This window comes from Sciurus vulgaris, assembly GCF_902686455.1.
Source record: "Sciurus vulgaris genome assembly, chromosome: 18".
NCBI classification, from domain to species: domain Eukaryota; kingdom Metazoa; phylum Chordata; class Mammalia; order Rodentia; family Sciuridae; genus Sciurus; species Sciurus vulgaris.
In genome coordinates, this window is record NC_136479.1 from 27,402,409 (window position 1) to 27,427,860 (window position 25,452).

At 52.7% G+C, this 25,452-nt stretch overlaps 1 protein-coding gene across 4 annotated transcripts; it reads right to left on the reverse strand.

Moving 5' to 3' along the window:
• Positions 1–1,914: 1,914 nt before the first annotated feature.
• Positions 1,915–24,057, reverse strand: GRID2IP (Grid2 interacting protein). Of its 4 annotated transcripts, none has more exons than XM_079120129.1 (21): positions 23,927–24,057; positions 21,025–21,273; positions 20,729–20,814; positions 18,306–18,375; positions 17,724–17,818; positions 17,240–17,423; positions 14,090–14,244; positions 12,844–12,990; positions 12,553–12,650; positions 12,223–12,340; positions 11,312–11,664; positions 10,437–10,853; positions 8,621–8,708; positions 7,714–7,791; positions 7,005–7,201; positions 6,557–6,712; positions 6,333–6,419; positions 5,841–5,970; positions 5,636–5,754; positions 3,503–3,667; positions 1,915–3,280 (listed from the first exon to the last, which is right to left on the reverse strand). In XM_079120129.1, the coding sequence occupies exons 1-21, from the start codon at positions 23,959–23,961 to the stop codon at positions 3,209–3,211; spliced, it is 3,099 nt and encodes a 1,032-aa protein (XP_078976255.1). In that variant the 5' UTR covers positions 23,962–24,057; the 3' UTR covers positions 1,915–3,208. The 4 variants fall into 4 exon arrangements, with proteins under 4 accessions (XP_078976255.1, XP_078976254.1, XP_078976253.1 ...); XM_079120128.1 differs by having other exon boundaries at positions 12,553–12,653; XM_079120127.1 differs by having other exon boundaries at positions 12,844–12,993.
• Between the last annotated feature and the right edge of the window lie 1,395 nt (positions 24,058–25,452).

A 25,452-nucleotide genomic window follows, 5' to 3' on the forward strand; every position in this document is an offset into this window, starting at 1 on the left:
TTTTCCTGGTACAAGTCAAAAAGTATTGGCAGCTGGTTGCAGTGGTGCACACCTATAATCCCAGTGATTTGGGAGGCTGAAGCAGGAAGATTCCAAGTTCAAGGCAACCTCAGTAACTTAATGAGGCCCTAAACAACTCAGTGAAACCCTGTCTCAAAATAAAAAAATAAAAAGGACTGAGGATGTGGCTCAGTGGTAAAGGTTCAATCCCCTGAGTTCAATCCCTAGGACCAAAAAAAAAAAAAAAAAAAAAAAAATTAGCAAATGCATTTACAAATGAAGAGTGCTCACTGGGCATATTTAAAAAAACCATACTCTAGAAATATCTGTTGATAGGTAGGTTAGTCAACCCTCTTCAGATTGCAAGTGACTGAAGCCCATTCAAAACGGCCTAAACCAAGAAATTAGAATAAAATGTGAACATTTAAAAATGGAGGGGGAGTTAATAACTTGGACACTGTGCCAGAAATCTACTTCAGGCACCTTGGGATCCAGGGACAGAGAGATGTAACAATGATCTTCTCTTCTCTTTAGGCTTTACACCCAGATGGCTCTCTCAAGGTTTACCCAGTGATTCCAGAAGAAAAGAAGCCTCCCTTTTCAAACAATTCCAACTCCAGTCTTGGATTGACTCTGAGCTGCCCAACCAGACGCGAGACCAATTTGCAATCAGCAGAACTCCAGGGCCTAGGAGTAGGGAAGGGATCAAAGGAAAAACAGAGGTATTTTTTTTCCAAAGGAAAAACAGAGCTATTCTCAGCAGAAGGTGAGGTTGTTTGCTGGGTAGGCACAGCCCACTGCTACCTACTGGACTGAATATCTGCAGAGGAGTCAGGACCAGGTGAGATGGCTTCCGCATGCCATCTGGAGACACTTGGGATGGGTAACCAAGCAGCGCTGGGTCCAGGCAGGATCAGGACCACCTGGAGCTTTAAAGAGGGTGGAATACGTACCCGAGTGTCCAGCCAAGAAGTCATGCAATAGATTGATTGCAAAAATGGTCCTGATTCCCCACCTGAATCCACACCCTATACAATGTGGTTTTTGCAACATCTCCCATTTGGAGTAGAATCTGGGCTGGAGATGTAGCTCAGCAGGAGAGTGCTGAGCTGCACAAAGTCCCAGGTTCCATCCCCAGCTCCGGAATATAAATTGGAGCCCATTTCCTAGAATTTGTGCTGCCCTTGTCTTGACTTTTCCTAGAATTTGTGCTTGCCCTTGCCTTGTATTGACAATAGAATGTTACGTTAGATCTGAGCCTAAGCCTCAAGAGACCCTTGTGCCTTTGCTTCTTTGTTCTCTTGTTCCCCTGCCTCCCTCCTGTACATGATCCTGGCTATTTGAGAGCAGGGTGAAAGACCTCATGAAATTGTCCCAAGTTTCTCAGCCAAAACCCCAGACAACGGAGACAGCCCTGCATGATCAGCAAAGTTGCTTAACTGACTCACACTGACTGCAGGTGCATGAGAGCATCCACAGAGCCCAGCTCAGATGAGAACTTCTGGTGACCCATAGACTCTTGAGCAGTAAATGGTTGTCATTTTAAACCACAGAGTTTGTGAACAGTTCATTACACAGCATTATTGTGGCAAATAGGTAATAGATACAAGGCATGTTAGGGAAAACCTAGCTAGTACTTGGCGCGCCAAATCATGCAATCCAGGGGCTGGATCCTCTGGAGCAAGTACCTGCTTCTAACTTTCAGGAATCTATTATAAAAGCTAGTTTGGCCAGGGGATCCGGTCTCTAATCTCTATACATCACACACAGGGATTTTAACTGACCAGACATGTTTCCCAGAGACACAAGCACAGGAAATTTGTGGAAGCTTGAGCTCCTGGGGAGAAGTGTACCCCACTAGTCAGATTCCTGCTTCAAGTACACATTTTGGTTTAGACATTATTATATGATGGTTGTGGGTGGGAACAAAGAAAGAACGAAAATTGGCCTTAAAGAGGAAAGTTGTGGAAGAACCAAATGGATCCCAAATTCTGCCCGTGAGCAGCAGTAACCATTTGTTGTAGTGTAAGAAAAAAAATCCAAGACATAGGTTGAAAGCCCATTTCAGACTTCTCTGGAAGAACCAGTCACAGAAGAGGGAAGAGGCAAAGCTGCCTGTCGCAGGGATCTACCAGCCACCATGGAAAACTAGTTAATCTCCCTCCCTGCCCACAGCTCCACCTGCTCCAGACATCCAGGTAACTCCCTTCTCTATCCCCAGACATGTATAAAGTGACCTCTTGGGTCCCACACATGTCCCAGATTGTGTCATCGGCTCCCAAATCTGCCCTGGTCACATGATCTGTTCCAGGGAACATCACCACCACCCATCCCAGTGAGAAACATGGCAATCAGCCACAAAATCCTGCTCACCCACCACTTCAACATCTCCCTGTTCTCTCTGCCCTGATTCTGAAGATTCCCAGCCCTCTTCCAACTTCCCCACTAGGAATCTGGCCACCTCTGCAGTGGACTTGAGTTTATCCCCTGGTTTAAAACCTCAATTCTGCAGTCTAACATAGCAGGTCTTCCTGTTCCAGGCCTTCCTTATCTCCCTGGCTTCTCTTCTCTGGACATCTCCTTCCAACTTCCCAGACCCGGCCTTGCCCCACTGTCTCCAGGGCCTCAGTGCTTTGGGTTCTGCATCCTGTCTGCTGCCTGCCTTCCTCCAAAGGGCCCTTGCAGCCCAGAATAAGCTGCCTTCTGATGCTGGCATGGTGGATGTGCTCCAGGTCACCTGTCTCCTCACCAGGACCCATTCAAGCAGACTCAGGACGTTCAGTCTTCTGCCCAACTGGTGTGCATCCCTCAACAGCCTGACACTGCCCCAGGCTGGTGGCCACTTAGCAATCCACCTACAGGCTGACGTCCCAGGGGCTCACAGAAGCATTTTATTCTATTCAATAGGCCGGGGGGAATGTGGGTGGCAGGGGTGACCACAAGAAGCCCATGGAGCACGGGACAAGGCCAGGCCACCCTGCCTGTGCCAGCCGGCCCGCAGCGGGACAGAGCAGGCAGGGAGGCCTGGGCTGGTCTGCGGTCTGCAGCTGAGGTAGCTGGAGACATGGGCACACCCAGGCCCCTCCCTCAGGCAATCACGCTGAATATTTGCAGCCTGGACCTCTGTAGCATGCAGGCTGCCCTCTGGGGTGAAGCCTCTGGTGTCCCTCTCAATGCTCAGGCCGCAGAGAACAAGGAGTGGCTGCCATCACCAGGCCAGGGGTGAAGTCATCCCAGAGCTGCGCGGGCCCTCCCCAGACTGCAGGTCGCTGAGTGCTCGCTGGGAGACAGGAGAACAAGGGGTGAGGGTGGTCAGTGGTCCCCAACCCTCCTCTTCCTCTCACCAACCCACACCACCAGCGCCAAAGTTGCAGCTTGCTCTGGTCCAGGTCCGGGGCATATCACTCACTGGAACCCTTTCCAGTAAGGCTTCCAGGAGGACACCCCAGATGACCTCTGGCCTCAACCTCCCCTAAGGGGCCCTTTAGCCACCTTGGCTCACCTCGAACTTGCTCATGAATTCCGCAAAAATGCCGAAGAAGGCCTCGGAGGTGGTGGCTTTGGAATCCTCCCCGAAGAAGGCCAGCGCCTTGCCCAGTTCCTCCATGGCCTCTCGCTGCAGCCCATCCAGTGCCCGAAGTGCAGGCTGGGCGGTCTCCAGGAAGGACTAAGGGGCCTTCATTAAGGAAACAGCCAACCCTCTGGGTGCCCTCCCATTCACCTTGCTGGGCAGTGACCCCCATCATTCTAGCTGCTACTCCCTCTCCGCCTGAGACCTTCAGAGGGACAGGCCCTGTGTTAGCAGGAAATATGCCCTGTTCTGTCACTGAACACTAAGCTCATTTTGGAAACTGCCACAACCCCTCAGCCTTAGGCCTTCCTCTTGCAGTTCTCTGCAAAGGGGGCCCCTCCTTCCGGGAGCTCTGCCTCGAGGCCACAGCAACCCAACCATCCATTTACGGTGGCCCCCTCTGTCACTGTGTAAGCCTTACACTTTTTCTATAGTATTTAGCACTATGTGAAACTGTTTACAAGTTCATTGTCTGCCCTGTAAATACAGCCCTGTGCCCTACCTATACCTCAAGTGCTTAGTGTCTGTGTTCTCAAAAAAAGATTCAGCAGCTCAATTGCTACCATTTTCCAGCACTGAAGCTGTGTCCAGCTTTGTCCTAAGCCCTCTGGACATTTGTGTTTAATCATCCTGACACCTCTTTGAAGTTCATTATTACTATTTTACACATGAAGAAATTAAAGTACAGAGAACTTTAGAAACTAACCCAAGATCACACAATAAGCCCTATGGCTGAACCAGAGATTAGCTAAGTTCAGAGCCAGGGCTGAAACCCGTCTGCACCATAATCAGATAATGATCACAATGATCCACTTACTACCTCTCTCCTCAGTAAGCAGTAAACTAGGCCCAGAGAGGTAAGTGGCTTGCCTCAAGTACACAATGAGCAACTGAGTCAGGATTTGAGCCTGAGCCTGTCTAATGCCTAGGACTCAAGTGCCTTGGTAGAGGGTGCCCTTAAATGACCACCTACTTTTTCTCTCTGGAGACCTCAAACCCACAGAAGCAGAGAGGGCACCCCTAGATTGAGTGATATGAATTGGACTGATCCTTATCTGAATACCTTGGTTTCCATATCTGCAAAAATCTGGGTGTTACATGGGTGAAAGGGAATGGGGATGAGAAGCATCTTACACAAACCACAGTATTAGCCTGAGAGGAAAGAGGGGACCTGGTATCAGATTTCTCCCTTTGGCCGGGGATGAAGCCTAATGGTAGATGCTCACCTAGCATGTGTGAAGCTCTGGGTTTGATCTCCAGCACTAGAAAAAAATCCTACCTGGCCAGGCATGGTGGTGCATGCCTGTGATCCCAGCGGCTCAGGAGGCTGAGGCAGGAGGATCTCCCGTTCAATGCTAGCCTCAGAACCTTAGCGAGGCCCTGAGTAACTCAGTGAGACCCTGTCTCTAAATAAAATACAAAAAGGGGCTGGGGATGTGGTTCAGTGGTCAAGTGCCCCTGGATTCACTCCCCAGTACCAAAAAAAAAAAAAAAAAATTCCTACCTGGACACACCCCAGCAGGCTATGTGCTGGAGTCAGATACACGGCCAATGCTCTCCAGGTGGAGTGCCAACTGCCCTGGCCATAGGCACAGCCCCCAGAACCCTCTACTTGGCCAGCTCTAGCCTCAGCAGAGAAAACCTCTAAAGGGTGTTGGGGCCACAGAGGGGTACAGGGAAAAGAGCCCATGCCCTTCCCTCCTGTCCTCCCTCCTGGCCAGGCTCTGTTGGAGGGTTTAGTGAGAATGTTCCCCTTTCCTGACCAGCCTCTCCTTGTATCTTGTGACTTAAATCTGTGTTCCACTACCTACAAAGACAGAAAGGGAAAGGCAATGGCTTTGGGACAGCCTAAAGAGTTCTGGACTCGATTACTCAGATTTGGCATGAGTACTTGGATTCTGAATGACCCACGATGGAACCTCTTCCATGATGAACCCCTGGATGTACAATGACCTGTGCCCAGAATCTCTGCTGGGGTCTGCAGCGGCCGCTGGAGCCACTGCTGGCTCTACCCAACCACCCCATGGCCCAGCATGGTGCTAGAACAGGCTGCTCAGAGGATACCGCCATGACCACAGCAAACCTGTCCTCACTGGAGGGGGACATGGTCTGGCAGGCAGCCTGAATCTCACTGATGGTGCCATGGAGGTCAGCCAGGTCGCCAGTCAGGGCCCGTTGGTTCACTGCAGGAATGGACAGAAGCCTCATGGGTCCCATTTACAGCCTAGGGCTGCATGTGTCTGGCTCCCCACCTATATACCCAGCCTACCTTTGGCAGCCAGGGGCACAGTGGGCAGGTCCTGAGCAAAGCCCAGGAGTTCAGGGAAGTGCTGGCTCAGTGATTTGGCAAGGATGTGCAGGAAGGTGGACTTCCCATCCACTGTCTTGGTGGAGTTCAGCTGCAAGTGATTCCAACAGACATCTTCCTCAAAGACCATGCCACCTTTCTGGTCACATGGCCCCAGCTTCGCCTGGGCTGTGGCACCAATTCTTGGCCTTTGACACTCCCTTTCTGACCCACCTCACCCACTCCTCTTTTCCAGTTTCTGAGTCTTGGTACCTTCCCCCCACACCACCCTCACCCTCTGCTGCAGTCACATTCTGGCTTATATGCAGCCAACTCTTTTCCCTTGCAGGGGCTGGGGGTGGCTCTCCTGGGTCATACTGTTTTCTCCTCCCCTTTGTCACAACTTGTGTTAAGTGTGGCCAGGGAAGCTGGAGGGTAGAGAAAGCTAGTCAGTTATTGCTACCTGGCTCTCACCTCTGTCAGAAAGTTGATCTTGAAGCCTGTGGTCTTGTTGGTTTTGGGCTGTCCATCGTTGAGATAGTTGCCCATGGCCAACACAAACTGCGGGGAGGAGGACGGGTAGATTGTGGAGCTCCCCTCACCGCCCACCCGCCCCCAGGCCCAGGTATCAGGATGAGTCTCCAAGGATGGCATCCACAGGGAACAGAGGAGCAGACTGGGGAATGATGCACCCTGACCTCCAGGATCTTGGCGAGCTTCCGGCTGTTTTTGAGCTCGAGGGAAGCCTGTCGCAAGCATTCGAGGCTGCCTCGGATCTCCTCTGTCTTCTCCTGCAGGGTGGCCTGGAAGTGGAGGCTGCGCAGGCGTGTCTTGTATTCCGGAACCGACAGCATCTGCCATAAATGCAGGGAGGGATTCATCCTTGGTTTTCCAGAGGACTCAATGTCCCACTTTAGCTTGGGGAGGGGGCTGGCTACCTTTAAGAAAAGGTTCCTTAGGGACATTCTTATCCCATCAACTTCGGCTCCAGGTGGGAATTGGCCATTAAAGGTGTTAAACTGGGACTCAGAGGTCTAAGCACCGCGGCGGTACCCAAGGGGTGCTGGGCAAAAACGGCCCCTGGTCACAGAGGGAGCCTGGCCCAGGAGGCCTTGGCCGCAGGGATGGAGGTCGCGGTCAAGGCACCTGCAGAACGAACTGATCCGGCTCGCTGAGGCGACCGGGCGCCTCGCGGAAGGCCTGGTAGCGCTGCTCCTCGTCGGCATCGGGCGCGAACAGCAGCAGCTGCGCCAGATGCGCGGGCTCCAAGCGCCGGGGCTCCATGCTCATGAGCACCTGCCGCAGTTCCGCGGGGCTCAGCTTCAAGTGCGCCAGGAGAATGGCTGTGGGCAGGACCCCAGGTGAGTCAGGGGCGGGGCTGGGCGAGGAGGGGTTTCAAGATTGGCCACAGCTGCTGGGGGCTGGGGCGGGGGACCTACAAGAGATGCCGAAGGGGTTATGCGGGGGCGGTCCCAGAGGCCAAGAGGATTAAAGGGTGAGGACCCGGCCCTCAGGAGAAAGACTAGGACCCCAGGTGGGGCCGGGAGCTAGGGAGGGGTCTGTAAGGGGCGCAGTAGAGGATGTGGCTGGAGTCGGGGCCAGAACAGCGAGTCGATTGCAGAGGGTGGGGCCAATAGAGGATGAAGTCAAGGTTGGCACCGCGCCCAGGTGAAAGTCCCACGCCCCCACCCCCAGATATAGGGCCTGGGAGGGGGCCTTCAGTCGGCCTGGCGACAGGTTTTCCGGTTCCCACAGCCTAATTCCTGCTGTCCCTCCAGGTCGGTCCAAGTCTCTATGACCCAGAGAGAGGGCCACCAACAGCCCCAAGAATCCTTGGGGTCCTCTGGTCTCTCACAGGTGTTGTAGGCCTTCTTGTGGGACAGGATCTCCACCACCTCCTTCTTTCGGAAGGGCTCGGGCCCAGGCACTGGCTCTGGAAGAGAAATTGGACAGTTTAATGGAGAGGAGGAGGTGTGGGGCGAGTGGGATGGGGTCCCAGACTGGGGCTGCAGTTGCAGGGCCTGGGAGAGGGGCAGTCACAGCCAACTGCCCGGGGCCTCCCTCCTCCCAAGCACCACCTTGACTGGATCAGTTCCAGATGTCCATATTCCCCTCATACCTCAGCCTCCCATTACTGGCCTAGCCCAGTGCCTTTAGTGTGTAAGGTGTGTTCATCCCCCACTGTCATCACCCCAAATACCCTTTCTTCCCTGAGCCATCTGGATCCAGCTAGCAGAGCAATGAAAACCAAGCACCTCTGGACCTTTCAGATGATTCCTGAATGCACAAGTCAGTCTTTCTCCTCTGTCCTGTGACCACATACCGGGCTTCTTGAGTCCCACCCAAACACAATAAAGTGATACCCAGAAAGGGGTGAGGGGAGAGGGAGACAGAAAGAGATATTTGTAATTGCTTTCTGTTTACCCTATTCTGGCTGTGTGACTTTGAGCAAATTACCTAGCCTCTCTGTGCTTCCTCATTAGGAAGTGGAGGTGATCCTAGTATCCACCTTTTAGAGTTGTCAAGGGATTAATGTAGAAGTGAGATCTTTGGACATTGGTCAGCACACAATAAGTGCCAGCTTTTATTATTATCTCCACTTTGAGATAGGAAACACTAATTTGGGGATTGAAGGTTTGAAGATGTATTAGCCAAAAGAGCAGTTAAGTGCAGGCTTTGGGGACTTTGAACCTGAGGAAGCCACAGAAGGTAGGAGGTTGGGATGGCTTCTGGACTTCCCCCAGGACCAGCAGGTCACTCACTAGTAGGTTTCTGGGTGCCAAAGTGGAGTTCCAGGTCGAGGTATTTCACCATGTCACTCAGTTTATCGTAGTCAGAGTCCTCCCCGAGCTGTGAGGGAGTGAGGGGAGGTTCAGAGGAGAAACAGCAACAGCTGGACTGCCCTCCCCAGCTGTCCACACTCTGCGGGCTGTCCTGGGGTTGAGGAATGAAGACAAAAGCAGGCGGAGACTACAGGAAAAGCTAAATCATCCAAGCTATCAGGTGAGGAGCATCTCCCCTTGCAGTCGATAATGCATCCATTCTTGGGACTCCATCCATGCTGAAGCTGGGCTGGAGCAGGAGATTATAAAGGACCTCTGATGGAGCTGGAGACAAAAAACGGGGGCCAAAGAAGGTAGCCGAAGGGCCTGGCCCTGCTCTGAGATCTCCTTTGCAGGGAGTGAGCTCACCTCAGAGCTGCCCTGGGCAGACAGAGCTGCAGCTGAGGGAACTGAAGCAGTAAAAGGCCAGGGGCTGAAAACTGGACAGGTGGCTGAGATGATTAAGAAGGAGGGGACCATCTGAGGCTTGGACAAGGAGTGAGGGTGGAGTGGTTGCCAATGGAGAGATCCCAAAGGGAGGGCAGTCTCAGAACATGGCCACATGTCAGGGACACCGAGCAGGGATCTGGACTTGGCCAGATGTGTGTCACACAGGATTTTCTAGCTTTGGAAACCAGTGGAAAGATGACACTGTGGAGCAAAGCTCAAGGACTCATCTAAGGCTTGTGGGACTAGGTCTCTAGGGGACTCAGTAGATTTCTGTCCATGGCCTTGACCTGCTGAAAATTTTTATTAGCAACATGGAAAGGTTCCTTGGAGATATGGGCTGATATCATCCAGGCTGAGAGAGCAGGAAATATAACAGACCCAGGAGATGGCCACGAGGAAGAATGACGAGCACACCCCTGCACAGTGTGGCTACATGTGAAGGCATGTTGTTGGTCCCAAGAAGAGACTTGATGTTGAGGATGAGGTTAGGCAAAAGCACTGTGATGGAGCAGCCCCAGAAGCAGGAGGGACCCCAGGCCATATTTAAAAAGAATGGTATCAAAGTCAAAGGAGGTGTGTTCTCTCCTCTGATCAAGTCCTACTGGGAGTTTGGAGCCTGCTCTGTGACAAGGACATAACCACTGGACTATGGAGCTAGAAAACACATTTTAGGGGAATGACCTAAAGAATAGGTGTAAGTGAATCTTGTTCATCTTACAGGTTAGCCAGTTTGTGGATAAGAGGATATACTTGCTCTGCCTGATTTCAAGGGCCAGACAGAAAACAGAGCAAGGGAATCTTGGGGAGATAGGATTTCAGAGGAACACAAAGAAAGATGGTTAAAATTATTCAGTTGGAAGACCTCAACAGATAGTGAGTTCCCCATTGGTGAAGGTATTCAAGTGTGTGTGTGTGTGTGTGTGTATGGAGAATGTTCAAGTATCAAAGTGGAAAGGTGAGGCTAATATGCAGTTTGGACCAGATGTTCTTTTAGGCTCCTAAAAGTCCAGCCTCAAGAGTAAGCCTCAAGAGTGACAGGTTTCAAAGGTGGGCTCAGGGTATTTCCAGGTGTCCCAGTGTGTCTTCAGTTTAGAGACACAGACTAGCTTCACGGTCTGCACTGATCAACAAGGGGAGCTGTGTCCTTGGAGTGGGTCTTCACTCCTCTCTGCTTGAGGTGGGGAGGACCAGGGAATGTTCCAACCAGTATTGGAAGGGGTCTCAAGGATGATGGGTCCTGTCTTCAGTGCTGCTGTCTAGGCCACCCACCCCTGGTTTGGGCATTGGTGTGTCCCAGTTAACCTACCTGCCCCCAAATGGTGCCTTCCGAGTTCTCCACTTGCTCCCACCGCAAGCGCTTGACACTCATGTGGCTGGTCTCACTGCGCCGGTGGCCCAGGCCCCGGGATAACATGGGGGGTGCACAGGGCACAGGTGGGGGCAGGGGTGGTGGGGGTGGGGGTGGGACTGGGTGACCAAGCTGGGTGAGGGGCTTGGTCAGGGCCTGAGTGGAGCCCCGGGTACCATCAGAGGTACGGGAGCTGGGCTTGGGGTCATGGAAGGGCAGGGGTGGTGGTGGAGGGGGACTGAGCGGGGGTGGGGGAATGTGGTCAGAGATGGAAGAGTAGGTTAGGGAACTGCCCTCCTCACTGCTGCTGAGACACTCGCTGGCACTGCTCCGCTCGTTGGTCACAAAGCTGCCCTGGTCATCATGGAAGCTCATCTGGTGGGGGAGGAAATAAGTGAGGAGAGGGAGAGGCTGGGCCCAGAGAGACCAGAGCATGTGGGCGAAGCATGGGACGAGAGGCAGGAGAGCCTGGATGAGGACAGGATAGTCTCATGGGCTAGCCGGAAGACGGGATGGCTTGGGAGTGCGTAGACAGCCTGAGATGACGAAGGGGCTAACCTGAGAGAGGTGTGTGGGGTAGCCTCAGGCAAAGGATGGGACAGTCTGGGAAAGGGACAGAAAAACCTGGTGGTTTAACCTGAGTCTGTGAGGGGGTTAGCCCAGGATGAGGAATGGAGTTCCCTGAGGGTATATAAGATACCTTTGAACAAGGGATGGGGTAGCTCCAACCAGGGTGTGGAGTAGCCCAAGACAGATCCCTAGGGCAGGCAACCTCTTGCGGGGACCAGGCTCCACACCAAGTTCCACACCCATCTCCTCCCTTGCATACCCACCTCCTCGTAATCATTCTCAGGTGTCAGGAAGTCATCCACGATGACCCTGGGGCCCAGCTGCTCGCTCAGCACATCCAGAAAGTGGTCCGTGTCCCGGCTCCGAACAGGGCGGGAGAAGGTGAAGAGCTTCCTGCGGCTGGGCGGGCGGGCAGGGTCCGGGCTCGGGGGGCTGTCAGGGTGGATGGGCCCGGGGCCTGGCTGAGGGGAGGGCGCCCTGCTGCTGTCCAGGCTGGCGTAGGGGTGGGACTCGGAGCTGCTGGGGGAGGCCAGGCCCCCTGAGCACAGCGGGTCGTAGCAGGGGGAGGGCAGGAGCCGCTCACTGGGCCAGGAGACGCTGGATAGGGTCCTGGGCCCTGGGTGGGGGATGGAGTATGAGGTTCAAGGTTCCAGGCACAGGCTGGAGGGGAGGCCTGGGGTAGCTTGGCTCTGTGTCCAGGACACTCCCCTTTCCCTCTCTGAGCACAGTACTGGAAGCCCCTGGGTAACCCTGCCTCGCAGGATCTTTTCTAAGTCTGTGGAAACCAGATTGGGTACCGAAAGCACTGCTTGGACCCAGATCAGCCAGACTCCAGCTTATCTGGGAAACCATCTTCCCAGGTGGGTCATTCGCAGAGTAATGCACTAACTTAATAGTTTGTCCAAGAGCTGAGTGCTAACCCAGAGACTTCTTTGGGGGCATTCCTCTGTTTTTGCAGCTCCATAGCTGTGGTGAGGACCGTGGGACAAAAAAGGGACTGAGGCAAGCTGGACCTTGATGGCTCCTACCCATGCACAGAAGCCTTTGGGATTCCCCACGATCTAGCTGCACACACTTTAGGGGTGTGCCTGGAAATGGGAATGACACCTGGAAAGCCAGCCAGAAGGACAGAGGCCAGTGCACCCTCAGGACCAGAGGCTGGCCGAGCCCCTACCTGCCATGCCTGCCAGACTGGGGCCTGGCGGGGAGGACCGGGATTTGGACGCAGTCCCCATTTTCCCTTTGAAGCTGCTGTTCAGTCGAGATTCAAGCTCTGCATAGACAGCCGACATCTGGGGGGTGGCAGGGATGAGGCTAGGTTGTTCCCATTGCTCCCATGTAGCCCCAACTGGGCCTCAGAGGCTAGGCCTGGGTAATGTGCCCTAGCCTGAAGTAGCCACACGGGTGTCTTGGGATGAGATCTCCTGGGCCCCACCCCACAGGCCACCCATTTCATTTTCCACCCCTCATTGACTCCACCTGGAAGGAAGAGAGGAGGTCTCACCATCTTGGGGTTGGGGGTCTCAGGGAGGGACGTGCCATCCCCAGCCTGGCGTTCGCCTGGGATCAGAGGAAGAGGCATCTCAGGGCAGTCACTGGGACCTGCTGGGAGGGCACCATGGGATCTTGTGACCGTGTCTGAGTTCCAAGACTCAGTCCACAGCCCAGACCCTGCAGGCCCACCCTACCAATCAGGAGTGCTACGCCAGTCCCCAGTCTCTGCCACTTCTCCTCTCCCCAAGCACATTTTGCAGGAAGGAAAGTGGAACTCTTCCCTTTCCATCTGGGGCCTTACCACAGCTGAGGCTGCTCTCCAGGCCCTGGGACCGAAGGCTCCGGCGGCACATGGAAGAGGCCCTCAGGGAGCTCCGAGGCTGGGGCTCTGGTGTGGGCTCTGGTGTGGGCTCCGGTGTGGGCTCCAGGTCCAGCGAGGACTCAGGCTCTGCTGTGGGCCACACAGGGGAGAAGGGGCACCTTGACCTCTCGACCTCTTGACCTCCACAAACACCCATATGTGGGCCACTCTAAGCCAGAGGCTCTTCACCTATATGGGACTCCAGGCCATGGGACCTCCCCTGTTTTTGGTCTCCAAGACAACTGTCAGGAGAAGCCCTGGGTCCAGAAACCAGGCAACTGGACAAAAGAAGCGCCTGGCAGTAGCCAGCCTGAGGACAGAACCTGAGTCAGGGCCCCAACCCTCACCAACTGGGTTCTCTTTTCAGGACCCCACCTTCCGGGGTCTCAACACTGTGGTTGAACCAAGCTGGTCACTGCTGGACAAAGAGGTTTGCAGGGTGAAACAAAAGCTTGCAGGCCTAGGCAGACACGTGCTGCCCAGCATGGACCCAGAGCTTCTTGCTAAAGCCCTTCTCAGCAAACTGTGGGTGCCCAGGACCAGGGATGATGGCCATGCAAGGACTAGCAAATAGCATGTCTGTAGGGACTGCCATTGTGGTATAGAGTGCCTGTAGCAGATAAAGCCATAGGGTCTGACATTCTTTCCATTATAGTCTCAAACTGAAATGCATGGTTTTGTGGGCAGACTACCAGGTAGGTAGTGGTAGGGAAATGTGATTGCATGTACCCTGGCAGGCCTACATGTGTGTGTCTGTGCACTGGAGCCTCCAGCCAGGACGACCCAACCAGGAGAGACATGCTGGTATATTTGCAAACAGCGACCATGTGAAAGTCTTCATCTGTGATATACTTTTCAGGGTATACAGGGTATACAGTTGCTAAGATTACTCTCATGTTGTGGATGAGAAACCTGAGACCCCAGGTGGTCAAGTGGAGCCTCTCAAGTCCCAGATCATGCTGTACATGCAGCATGAAGGTCAAGATGGGCAGGCACATGCTCAGGACAAAGCATAGACCAAACCCGAGTGTGCCATGCATTTGCCTAGAACATGAGCACATCTAGGTGTGAGAGGGGCCAAGTTAGCCACAATATCTCACAAGTGGGAACAGGTGTCTGGCTATTCACCTGGTGGGCTGGGTAACTTGCAGCATGGGCAGGGGAAGGAGCATTCGGGGATGCTTACCTGTCATGGCCGTGTAGCCCAGGAAGCATGCGATTTTCTCCTGACAGAGTTCCTGTTCCTCATATGTCAACAGCTGGTAGATGAACTGCCAAAGGACCTGCTTGGCAGGTGTGTCCAGCACAGGGTAGACATCCACGATGAGGGTATCAATGTTCCTGAAGAGGATACAGGAGCAAGAGAGTCATTACTCAGAGGATCCCCCAGGGGTGGATGGGCAAAGGTGGCACTCTAGGCCACAGAATTCAGTTTCATGCTCTGCCCCACCAGTGGACAGGAAGGCAGGATCTGGGCACAGGCTGCTCAGATTCAAATCCCAGTTCCTCCACTTGCCAGCTAAGAGATCTTTCTCAAGTTACTTAACTTCTCTGGTTTCAGTTTCCTCATCTGTAAAATGAAGATAAAAACAGCACCTACAGCATAGAGCTGTTGTGAAAATTAACCTATGATATTCTATCATGCTATTTATGGAATATGTAAAAAAACTAACATTAATCAACAAATACCCCACTTTAGGGTAATTTTGCAATAAATGTTTATGTTTTTGGAGTACATTCTTTTGAGAAAAATAATTGATGATTTGTGATAAAACACATTAATATTAATTATATCATTAACATTATTCTTTCTTTCTTTCTTTCTTTTTTTTTTTTGGCAGTGCTGGGGATTGAACCCAGGGCCTTGTGCTTGCAAGGCAAGCACTCTACCAACCGAGCTATATCCCCAGCCCCATTAACATTATTAATGATAATGAATGACATAAAAGCTCTAGATTAGAATTGCCAAACTATTTTAATGCACCTGTGTCAATTTAATTGAAATACACACAGAATTGAAAACTTAATGGATTAAAACATATAGAGTGTATTGAGAAACAGACTCACTGTATCAAGGACCAACAGACGATGGCCTGTGAACTAAAATCTGACCCATCGCCTGTGTTCATAAAGAAAGTTTTATTGGAACAAAGCTACAGCCAATTATTTATGTTTGGTCTATGGCTGTTTCCAAGCTACTATGCAGAGTTGGGAAAGGGGACACATGGACTGAAAAGTCTGAAATTTTTATTATTTACTAGTCAGTTTGCTGATACCTACATTATATAGGAAAGAAAAACTGGCTCCTTACATAATACCATGCAGAAAGGTGAACTCCATTTGGATAAAAGACCAAAGTGAGAAATGAAAAATTATTAAATTAGGAGGATATCTTTTGACTAGAAGCAGAAAAGAACTTAAAATTTCAAAATCCAAAACTATAAGACCAAAAATATGATACATTAGACAAAATCAAGTATATCTGCTCAAAGAAGCACAACTTAGACATAATAATATTAGATATAACACAAAACAAATGGGAGAAAATATTTTCAAAGTCAAAGTCAAAATCAACAAGAATCGGTATCTAAGATGTACAAGAAACTTGAGCAAATCAACAAGGGCAAGAGCCAAAAATGAATAGAAACAGGTAATTTACAGTGAGGACATAGAAAGACTGCACAGGCTTATTTAAAGACCACTTAAAACGATTAGTAATAAAAGAGAGAAAAATTAAAATAACAAGATAAAAATAATGAGATCATCTTATGACTAAAACAACAAAAATAAAAAACAGGATCATGCTGTGAACCATGGCCCATGTGACTGCAGTTATAACCAAAATAGTAAATATGCACAGAGCTAAATATGGACAGACATAAACACAGTAGTCAGTAACAAAAATGATATATAACACAATGATGGTGTAAAAGAAAAATACATCTGTGGTGCATTCTCATAATCTGAGTGGCTCGGGAGGCTGAGGCAGGAGGATTTTGAGTTCAAAGCCAGCCTCAGCAACTTAGGGAGACTCTAGGCAACTCAGCAAGACCCTATCTCTGAATAAAATACAAAAAAAGGGCTGAGGATGTGGCTTAGTGGTAAAGCGTCCCCAAGTTTAATCCCTGGTACCAAAAAAAAAAAAAAAAAAATAGTAGATAGCAGTGCACACTTTTCAAGAACACCGTCCAAAAAAAAAAAGTCCAATAAACTTATCAGACTGGTGAACACAGCAGGGATATTTGAAATGGGACAGAAAGGGAAGGTCAAAAGGAATAAAGGTTAAAAACAATACACATATCTATCAATGGACAAATGAATGAAAAAATTTGGTGCATCCATACAACAGAATACATAAAGGAAGGAAGTAAAAGCTATAACTTGAATGAACTATGCTATGTTAATTAGAAGAAATCAGACAAAAAGTTAACGTTATATGATTCCTGTTCACATGTAGGTCCAGAATAGGAAAATCTATAGAGACAGAAATTAGATTAGTGGTTGCTTAAGGTCAGGGGGTAGAGAAAAATAAGTATGCGTAGGGGTGTCATAGGGAAAGGGTTTCTTTTTGATGGTGAAGTTCTAAAATTGACTGTGATGATGGTTGCATATATTTGTGAATATAACAAAAATCACTGAATCATACACTTAATAGGTTAATTGTACTGTATATGAATTTTTTTTTTCTTTTTTGGTGGTACTGGAGATTGAACCCAGGGCTTCTTGCATGGTAGGTAAGCACTGTACCACTGAGCTATGTCCCCCAGTCCTTTAAAATTTTGAGTCAGGGTTTCACTAAATTACCCAAATCAGCCTCAAACTTGCAATCATCCTGCCTCAGTCTCCGGAGTTGGGATTACAGGCATGCACCACCATACCTGGCCATTAATCATATCATAACATAACTGTTTAAACAAAAGAAAAGTGAATGATCAAGTGAGTGCTTGGCACAGATCAGAATAAAGACCCCATGGGCCAAGAAGGCTGATCAATGCAGCCTGCTGCGGCTGAGGTGCAGGAAGAAACATCCTGGGGTTCTTTTAGACCCCAAGGGCCTGGCTCATGACCAGTGCCCACAGGTGAGGCTCTCATGAGTGTCCTGCCAACTTGCCCAAGGCAATGAGGCTAGGAGGCATCAGAGCCAGAGTTTGTTCTAGGACAGACCAACACTCCAACCCCTGATCCCCCTGGTGCCAGCCACTGCCTTCGTGAACCCAGTCCCACCAAAAGAAGGGGCTGAACTGAAGAGGCTCAGGCTGGGAGAACAGGATGCTGAGTCTGGGCAGGACTTGGGGCCCACACAGGACAGGTTCCCATCACCTCCTTGCCCACCCACCTGTGCTGGAAGAAGCTCTCAAGAGCCCGGCAGACCCCATAGCGCTCAGGAGGTGTGAGCAGGTGCTCCAACTGCTGGCTGAAGGTCCTCCCCTGGACCCGGATGCTGGAAGGCAGAATCTCAGCCACCCACTGCAGGGAGGTGAGCGCTGATGACGGGTTGGGAGAATCCATAGAATCGGAGTCTGCTGGGACCACAGACAGAGTCAACAGTGACCCAGAGTTACCAGGTCAGGTGTAGTTTTCCTTGGCAGCTGAGGTCAATGACTCCTGAGCTGGGAGTGCCATGCATTGGGAGGTGCACTGCTGCCTTCAGCGGGGGACAGGAATGGAGGGAAAGCCCTGAGCGGCTTCAGAATGCTGTGCATTGGGGATCCATAGCGCCACCTTGGGGGCATCCCTGGGAAGGGAAGCTGCAGGTCTGTGGGAAGAGCCCAGTCCGCCACAGACTGGGCCAAGGAAGCCAAGAGGCATGCAGGTCTCACCGCTAGCGAATGGAACAAGCCCTTCTTCCACCACCAGCGTGGGCATTGCACCACTGCCCTGCAGCATGGATACCACCTTGTCATGGGAGCAGTTCCTGCCAAGCAGACATGACCCAGGAGGGCCAGATAGGTGAGCCCTGTCCACAGCCACCATCTAGACCTCGCTGTTGTGTCTGTAGAAGTCACACAGCCAGACCACAGCTGGACTAGCCAAGGCCCTGTCTCTCCTGTTCATCAATCTTCTGTGCAGAAGCCCCAGGCCTCAGCCATCTTGATTTGCTACTGCCCTGAGCCTGACCTTCCTGGACATCAGGAAGGAGCTATGCCTATGTCACTCTCCAGGCAAGCTTCCCCCTCCAGAGAAAGAAACATTTAAGTGTCCCCAGTATGGAGCTGGAGCATTTTCTGGTTGGAAGTGGTAACTAGATGCAGGAATAGATTCAAGAGTCCCCAGAGGAAGAGGGACAGACCCTTAGGGCAAATGGATCAGAGGGAATCAGGACTATGACCTGGGTATCTCAAGAGGTAGGACACTAGGAGGCTGTCCATCACCAAACTCTGGTGTCCCCAATAGTCTCTGACCTCATGTCCAGTCCATTGAGAAAGAGGATCCGGTCACCCGACTTGAGGGCTGCATTATCAGCTGGACTGCCTGAAAGCAAGAAGAGAGGGCATGTTGGTCAGCTGAGCAGGGCCCCTCCCTGGTCCTGTGTGGGACCCATCCCACTCTTCCAGCCAGATGCTAGTCTCCTGGTTTACAGGAGAGAAATAGAGACTCAAAGCCAAATTAGGGCTGGAAAAGGACTCACTTCTAAGCATGCAAACCAACCAATCCAGAGCCCACACCCAACCACCTCCTCTAGGGAGCTGTCTCACCCTGGGCCACTATCCACCCACCCCTATCGCCCCAGGGCCAGACACCCACTTAGTCACTTTAGCCTGCCTCCCCGCTTCCTTCCTATGAAAACCCACAATAAAGACTCTAGTTCACATGCTCCCCTTGCTCTGTCAGCCTCCTCCCAGCCCCAGCTCTCCTCCTCATGTCCCCACGGATGGCATCCTGTGCCTCCCCCTCTTGGGATCTTTCTTGGCAAACGATATTACAATGGCAACTATCTCCTGACCCATCAACCTCACCACACCTGAGTCAATAAAACCTGCCTTTTAAGACACGTGGGAGTAGCTAACTAACTCCTGCTGTTTGCCTTGGTAGCCCTGAAGGTCACCTGCCACCTGGAAGGGAAGCTGGAAAGTCAGCTCCTGTGGATACAGATTTGCTTGTTCTGCCTCCTTTGTCATCATGCTAAGTTTGACTTGGAAATAAGTAAGGAAAGTGATAAGTGCCTATATAAAATATACCAGACTGTGAGCAATTATCTTTTGAAGCTTGGAGGTTCTCTGGAGAGGAAAGAGACAATCCAGGAAGGACTTCCTGGAGAGATGGGATGGGGGAAGACTGTTTCCAGGGATAGGAAAGGAGGAGGGGGTGACACTGGTGACTAAACCAATTCGACCTGTCAGAAAAGGGGTGGGAGGGGCAGGGGGCTGTCCCAGAGAACCAAAGATCACACCAGGCCTGGAGCCAGGAGACCCCCATGTTCTGGTCCTTGATTTGACTGGGTCTCTTTAGGCCTCTGTTTCCCCATCTGTAAAAGTTCCCATGAAATAATTCGTTCAGTTTCCTATGCTAAAAAAAGCATGAGGTTACCAGCCTAGAAGTTGAATTGGGGAGAATAGCACACCTGGATTTTAACAAGGCCCTAAGTCAAGCATCTTCACACACACGGAAAGGCAGGGAAGTGGGTCTTAGGGTGGGGGCACAGTTGGAAAAGCCACAAACAGCAGCAGTTAATCATTTTCTAGAGGAAGCCCTCTAGGGAGCAGCCTTGGGTCTTTTTCCTACACTACTGTGTCAACAACTGAGGGATGCCCAAATCCAAAAAGAACTGCAGCATGATGATTATCAGGATAAGAAAAGTCTCAGAATGATCCAGAAGACTGGAACGATGATGCAAAGGCACTGAGGCACTTTCACATTTCACAAATCTCTATGCTAAAGATGTGGGCTACAGAAGTGTAGAAAGGGGATTAGCAGGGATACTGATGGGGAGGTGTCAATAGGAGCATCATGCTCAGGTTCTGGGAAGGGAGGGATGCACATTCTGGTCCTTGATTTCCCTGGATCTCTTTAGGCCTCCATTTTCCCATCTGTAGGCTGTGAGTATACATGTAAGAATTCATTCGGCTTCCTATGATGGGAAAAGCATGAGGTTGCCAGCCTCATTTAAACAGTAGTAGTTAATCTTTTCTAAAGGAACCCTCCAGAGAGCAGGTGGCCCAGTCCTGTGGAGTGGTTACAAGACGGGGGAGTTCAATTCAGTGCAGAAGTTTCTGCCTCGCTGACACCTTTCACAAAGGATGAAAAAACCCCACGTCTGCCCCACTGATGGGACAGGAAAGGATTCCTTCACTGCCAAAGTTCTGCCTTCTTCAAGATGCCATGATTTCAGGAGCAAGATGGGGGGGGGGGCTGGTGGAAGGAAAAAGGGATTCCACTTCAGCACCTGAATAGCAGGCAAGGCCCTGAGAGCTCTCCGAGTACTGCTTGAGTGGGCTCTCTAAGCCGAGAATGTTGTTTGGGACTCAGTCTGGCAGGTACCAGCTCTCCCCTGGCTGCCCCAGTGTCCAAGAAAGTGCCCACAACCCTCTCTTTGGACACACCAAAGGTCTGGATCAAGAATTTGGCTCTCTTGGCTTAGAGTGATGGTGAACTTGGAGGGGAGATGCCTAAACCCAGGCCTCCGGGCTCAAGTATCTTAAATAGGTGGGTGGGTGATGTGGATGTACTGGCACTCTGGGACACTCAAAGGACACAGATTACATGAGGTGGAAGATGTTGCTAAGCAGCAGTCTAAAGGGGTAATTACCCGGGAGAAGGGGCTACAACAGAGTCTTTCACCCAATCCTGAGCTTTAGGGACTGTGAGGACAATCTGCCCCCCTCACCAGGAAGGACGGACTCAATCCAGACGGGCCCGTGGCCACGCAGCGTGAAGCCAAAACTCTTGTTGCCCTTGTAGACTCTGACGGTCCTAGGAAGAAGGAAAGGCCGAGATGGGAGACTTGCAGTCTCCCCTGCTACCCCGGGGTAGGGGCGCAGTGGATGGAGAGGACTCATGTCCCGCTCCTCTTAACCTTCCCTGTCCCCCCAGATGCCCACCTCCCGTTCTCTCTGCCCACGTCTCCATCCCAAGGGCACAACGGGGAAGGGTCCGCGGCCCGTGCCCGCGCGCCACAGGTACCTGCGCGCTCCCCCAGGGCCTGAGCGGCCGCCCACCAACGAGGCAGCCTTGCGCGGTGGCGGCTCATCCGGGCGGCGCGGCGGGGCGCTGGCGCGTGTGGACACCAGGAGGCGCTCTGGCCGCTCCTCGCTGCGGCTGCGACGCAGCCGCTGCGCGCCCTGCGCCTTCCGGGCGCGGCACAACTTGCCCAGTAGGCCCTGTGACACCACCTCGTCGAAGCGCGCCCGATGCTTCTTGGGGATGAAGATCCTGTGGACGAGGAATGCAGAGTTGGGGTGCGCCCGCTGACCGCGTCCCGATCGCGGTCCAAAGGCGTTTTCCGGTGGGTGCCACCCTCAGCGATCCTGCCCTTCCCTGCGGGTGAAGGTGGAATCTCCATTTCCCCCCTCAGTGCCTGAACTTAGGCTCCAAATCGTCCTGGGCCACACCAGGCCCGTGGCGTCCTGCTCGCTCCACCTAGGAAAAGGCATGTTCCCTGTCCCCCATTACTCTGAACTCTGCGGAGTTAACGTGCTTTTGCCATCTCTGGAGTCTCCCCAACTCCCTCATCTCATGCCCGTGAACCCTCCAGGCCACGCCCCTGACAGATATCCCAACCTCTCCACTGCTTGTTTCTCCGTGACTCTGCTGGCAAAAGAGCAGCGGCCACTTCCCCGCAAACCTTCATCATAACTCCAGTCTTCCTGCTTGCATCTGAGACCAGCCGGGCTTTACAGTTGCCAACTCAGATTTTGCCATCTTTTTAATCCCACCTCCAAGCTTTTGCCCGGACTGTTGCCACTACCTGGTCCACTCTCTTTGCTCCCTTAGCTAAACTGGGCTCACCCTTCCACACCCAACACTGGCCTCCCTTCAATTTAATCCTACATGTATTTAGTGAGCCCCTGCCATCTGTGCCCTCCAGGCACTGAGGCTAAAAGGTGAAAGGACTTGGGCTCCTGCTCTCCAAGGAGTCACCCTGGAAGTGTGGAGTGAAGGAGTCATGACCCCCATGCAGGGTCCACACCCTGGATGAGTCCTTGCCTTCCACCCCCCACCCACCCATGGTCTTCCTCTGTGAGGCTGGGAGTTCTCTTAGGGCTGGGTCTGTAGATCAGCCATGAGCCACAGTGACCGATAAAGAGCTCAACATTTAGGAGGGACTCAGGACCCAAGGGATCTGCAATAATTTGATCACATCTCCAAGTCACAGCAGGAGCTAACATCCTGGTGGACTTTGCAACTGGTGGCAGAGGATTCTGAGGTCCAGAGAGGATCCATGACTTCCCAGGGTTACACAGCTGGCCCTAGGCAAGGCTGGAATCAGTCCAGCCTTCTAAGCCTCAGCACTGTGGCAGGGCTTCTGACACCAGTGAAGCCTCCCTGGCTGCATCCCAAGGCTCCCTTCCCTGTTCTTTGTACCAGGAGCTGGTGCCAAGGGAATGAGAGCTGGGAGAGAAGGGAATGGTGGCCTTGCAGCAAGCTGAAAACCCCCTCTGATTGCTCTGTGGCCTCACATAGTTCTCCTGGCCTCTGTAGGCAGGACTAATAAGGCCAGTCAGGCAGAACAGGATGCCTAGAGGGAGGGAAGAGAGGTAAATCCTTTGGGAGGGGGTGTGCTGGCAGTGCCCTGCAGTGAGCTCTGCTCCAGTCTGGATGTTCCAGCTGATCAGGAGGCCAGGATGAATGACCTGCTCAACTCTGTTTGGAGCCCTTTCTGCCCACCAGCAGTGATTCCTACAAATCTGGAGCCCCAGCCTCATTCCTCAGATGGTCACTCAAGGTCTCCGGAGCCTGACACCTCCATCTACCTGGACTGCACATGCCCCACTCCTTCCCAGTCCTCATGCCTTATGCCCAGGCAAAGGAGGGATGACAAGCCCGAGATTGTCCAGTCCCAGCCCCAGGTTCTGCAAAGCATCAGCTCTATACAACCAACCCCTGAGTCCAGCATAGGCAGGGGCCAGGTGATGAGCCCAGCTCCACCCTCCAGCAGCAAGTAGAAAAGGTTCTCCCCCATACTGTGGGAACCAGACTGAATCACCCACTGCACAGGTGAAAGAAGGGTGAGTGGCGCATTCCCGGCTTGATGTCCTTGGGGCTGAGCCAGAGGCCAAGGCTGCCTGGTGAGCCAAAAACCCTTTCTGGCTCATGTGGGCCCTCCATACTGCTGTCTGGCCATGCAACCCCTGGGTTTGCTGTGAATTGACCAATGGTATAGCTACATGCAGTGGAGTCGAATTGATTATTCTGACCCCTCTGACTGTGACAGCCTGGCAATAGGTGTCCAGGAGTCCCATGTCCCTGCTATGCCAAAAAGTCCTTTCTGAAGTCCCTAGATTCTTCCTAGGAATCACACAATGACCTTGTTCTCCAGGTCAGTTCTGCCACCAGGGGGCTTCCCTGGGGGTCCTCTCTCTCCACCACATTCCCTGGTCGGTCCCAACTTTCTCCACCTTACCCTTGACCAACAGCCAGAAAATTGGTGTGGTGGGCACTGGGGTGAGGATGTCCTGGTTCACCCGGATAGCTAGAGCTTGGGGTGCGCCTGTTCCAAACTCGGGACAGGACACGCTGAATTCTCACCCACTCGACACAGCCTCTGCTCCCTGTCCTGTTCCTTCAACCAGTGTAGGAAGAAGGAAAGAGCGCTTTCCAATCCTAGCTCTTCTATCCCACCCCAACTCCTAGGGCTGCGTACAGAGTTCTTGGTAACCAACACGCAAACCTTGCCGCTGTAGTACCCGCCCAGTTTATTTACACCCTCCCCAGCCCCCAGCTCCGCCCGGGCAGGTGGATGCCCACCCAGGGCAAGGAAGCCCCTCAATGCCCCAGCCCCACCCACTTTCAGGCTAGCCCCAGGCGAATCCGCCGCGCCCAGGGCGCACAGTTCCGGGGGGCGCGGGGCGCAATGGGAAGCTACCTAAAGTGCCGAGAGAAGCCCTGGTCCTTCCCCATCTGGAGCCCGGACGGCGGCGCGGCAGGTGCCGAAAGGCAGGGAGTGGCGGAGCCCGGGAGCCAAGCTAAGGCGCCCAACTACACGCGCCTCTGCCGGGTGAGCGAGCACAGCCCCTCCCCAGCGGCCGGGGCCCGCGGCCCGGCTCCCGCCTCCTCTTGGTGGCCCCGCCCCGCCCCGCCCCTCTCCTCGCCTCCTGGGGACCCATCAGTTAACTGGAGGATGGGTGCGAGAGCTGGGGGCGGTTCGAGACTGCCATACTCTCTCTCCTTGGCTCCCTCCTTTACTCCCTTCCCAGGAGCTTCGCCTGCGACCTTTCCGGGCGCGGCACCCTGGCCCCCTGCACAGTGGCAAGTTCTCAATACCCAGCTGCAGTGGAGACTGCACCCGACAGCTCAGAGGAAGCCTCGCCTGCCTTTTGTAGAGCATTGCGCTGGGCCTCCGGGGGGGTCCACAGGAGTTGGCCAGCGAAAAGAAGCCCTTCCCTCCGACCCAGAGGTCAGCTCCGGTGGAGAAGAGGCTGGAAAGGGAGGCCTTGAATATCACGGTCAGCAACTGAGACAGCGCCCCAGAACCATGGGGCGGGGGGCATGTGGGAGCTTAGGGATTCAAGGGGAGGTGAGGAACGCTATAAGTTTTAGTACATTAGAGGGATGATGCTGGGAGGGAACCCAGGGAAGATGTTGGATGGGACAAGTAACTAGAGTCCAAAACACAGAGGAGGTAAAGATTTCGAGGCTTGGTGAGTGAGTGGAAGTGAGCACGGGGCTGCCAGGCTAGGATAGCTCCTAGGGAAGCTGAGATGGACAGTTCCCTGCTGGGAGAAGACTGAAGAACAGCTAAGGAGGAGAGAAAGGTGACAGAAGGGTCTGGATTCTTCCCCTGGCTCTAGGCCTGCCACTCCCTGGAAGTCAGAACAGTAGCGGACGCCAGGGACACGCTCTGCAGCTCTGCATGGTCATTCCCCTACTGCTGGAGAGGCCAGGATCTGGGATCTGAGATCTGGGGTAAAAATGGTAGATTTTGGGGAGCCAGTTCAAGGCATCCCAGAGGGGGCTTCTCAGAGGCAACCTCAATGGTGGACATGGCCTCAGCAAGAGACAGACACCACCCAGATAGGCTCAAACTGCAGAGTAGGAAAACTCGCAACCTATCCTCTGTGTTCCTCAAAGGAACACCTCACCAGGGACGGATCTGCAGTTGCCACCGGAAAGAACCTGCAGAGAGAGCTGACCAGGCCATACTACCCAGCACGTCTCATCCCCCAATTCCTGGTCCCAGTGAGACCAACACCCTTCTATGACATCTCAGGGCTGCATTTCTCCCTGGCAGCAGCAGGAAGCCAGAGCCAAAGTCCTTCAAGCCATGATCTCCCCACACCTTGTCCTCAGCCCAGCCCGGGAGAGAAATGTTTAATAACCCTCTCAGCCCCATTTGCTGATATCGGCTGGGCTACAGCCACCTCCCCAGGCAGGCATCATGACAGAGCCGTT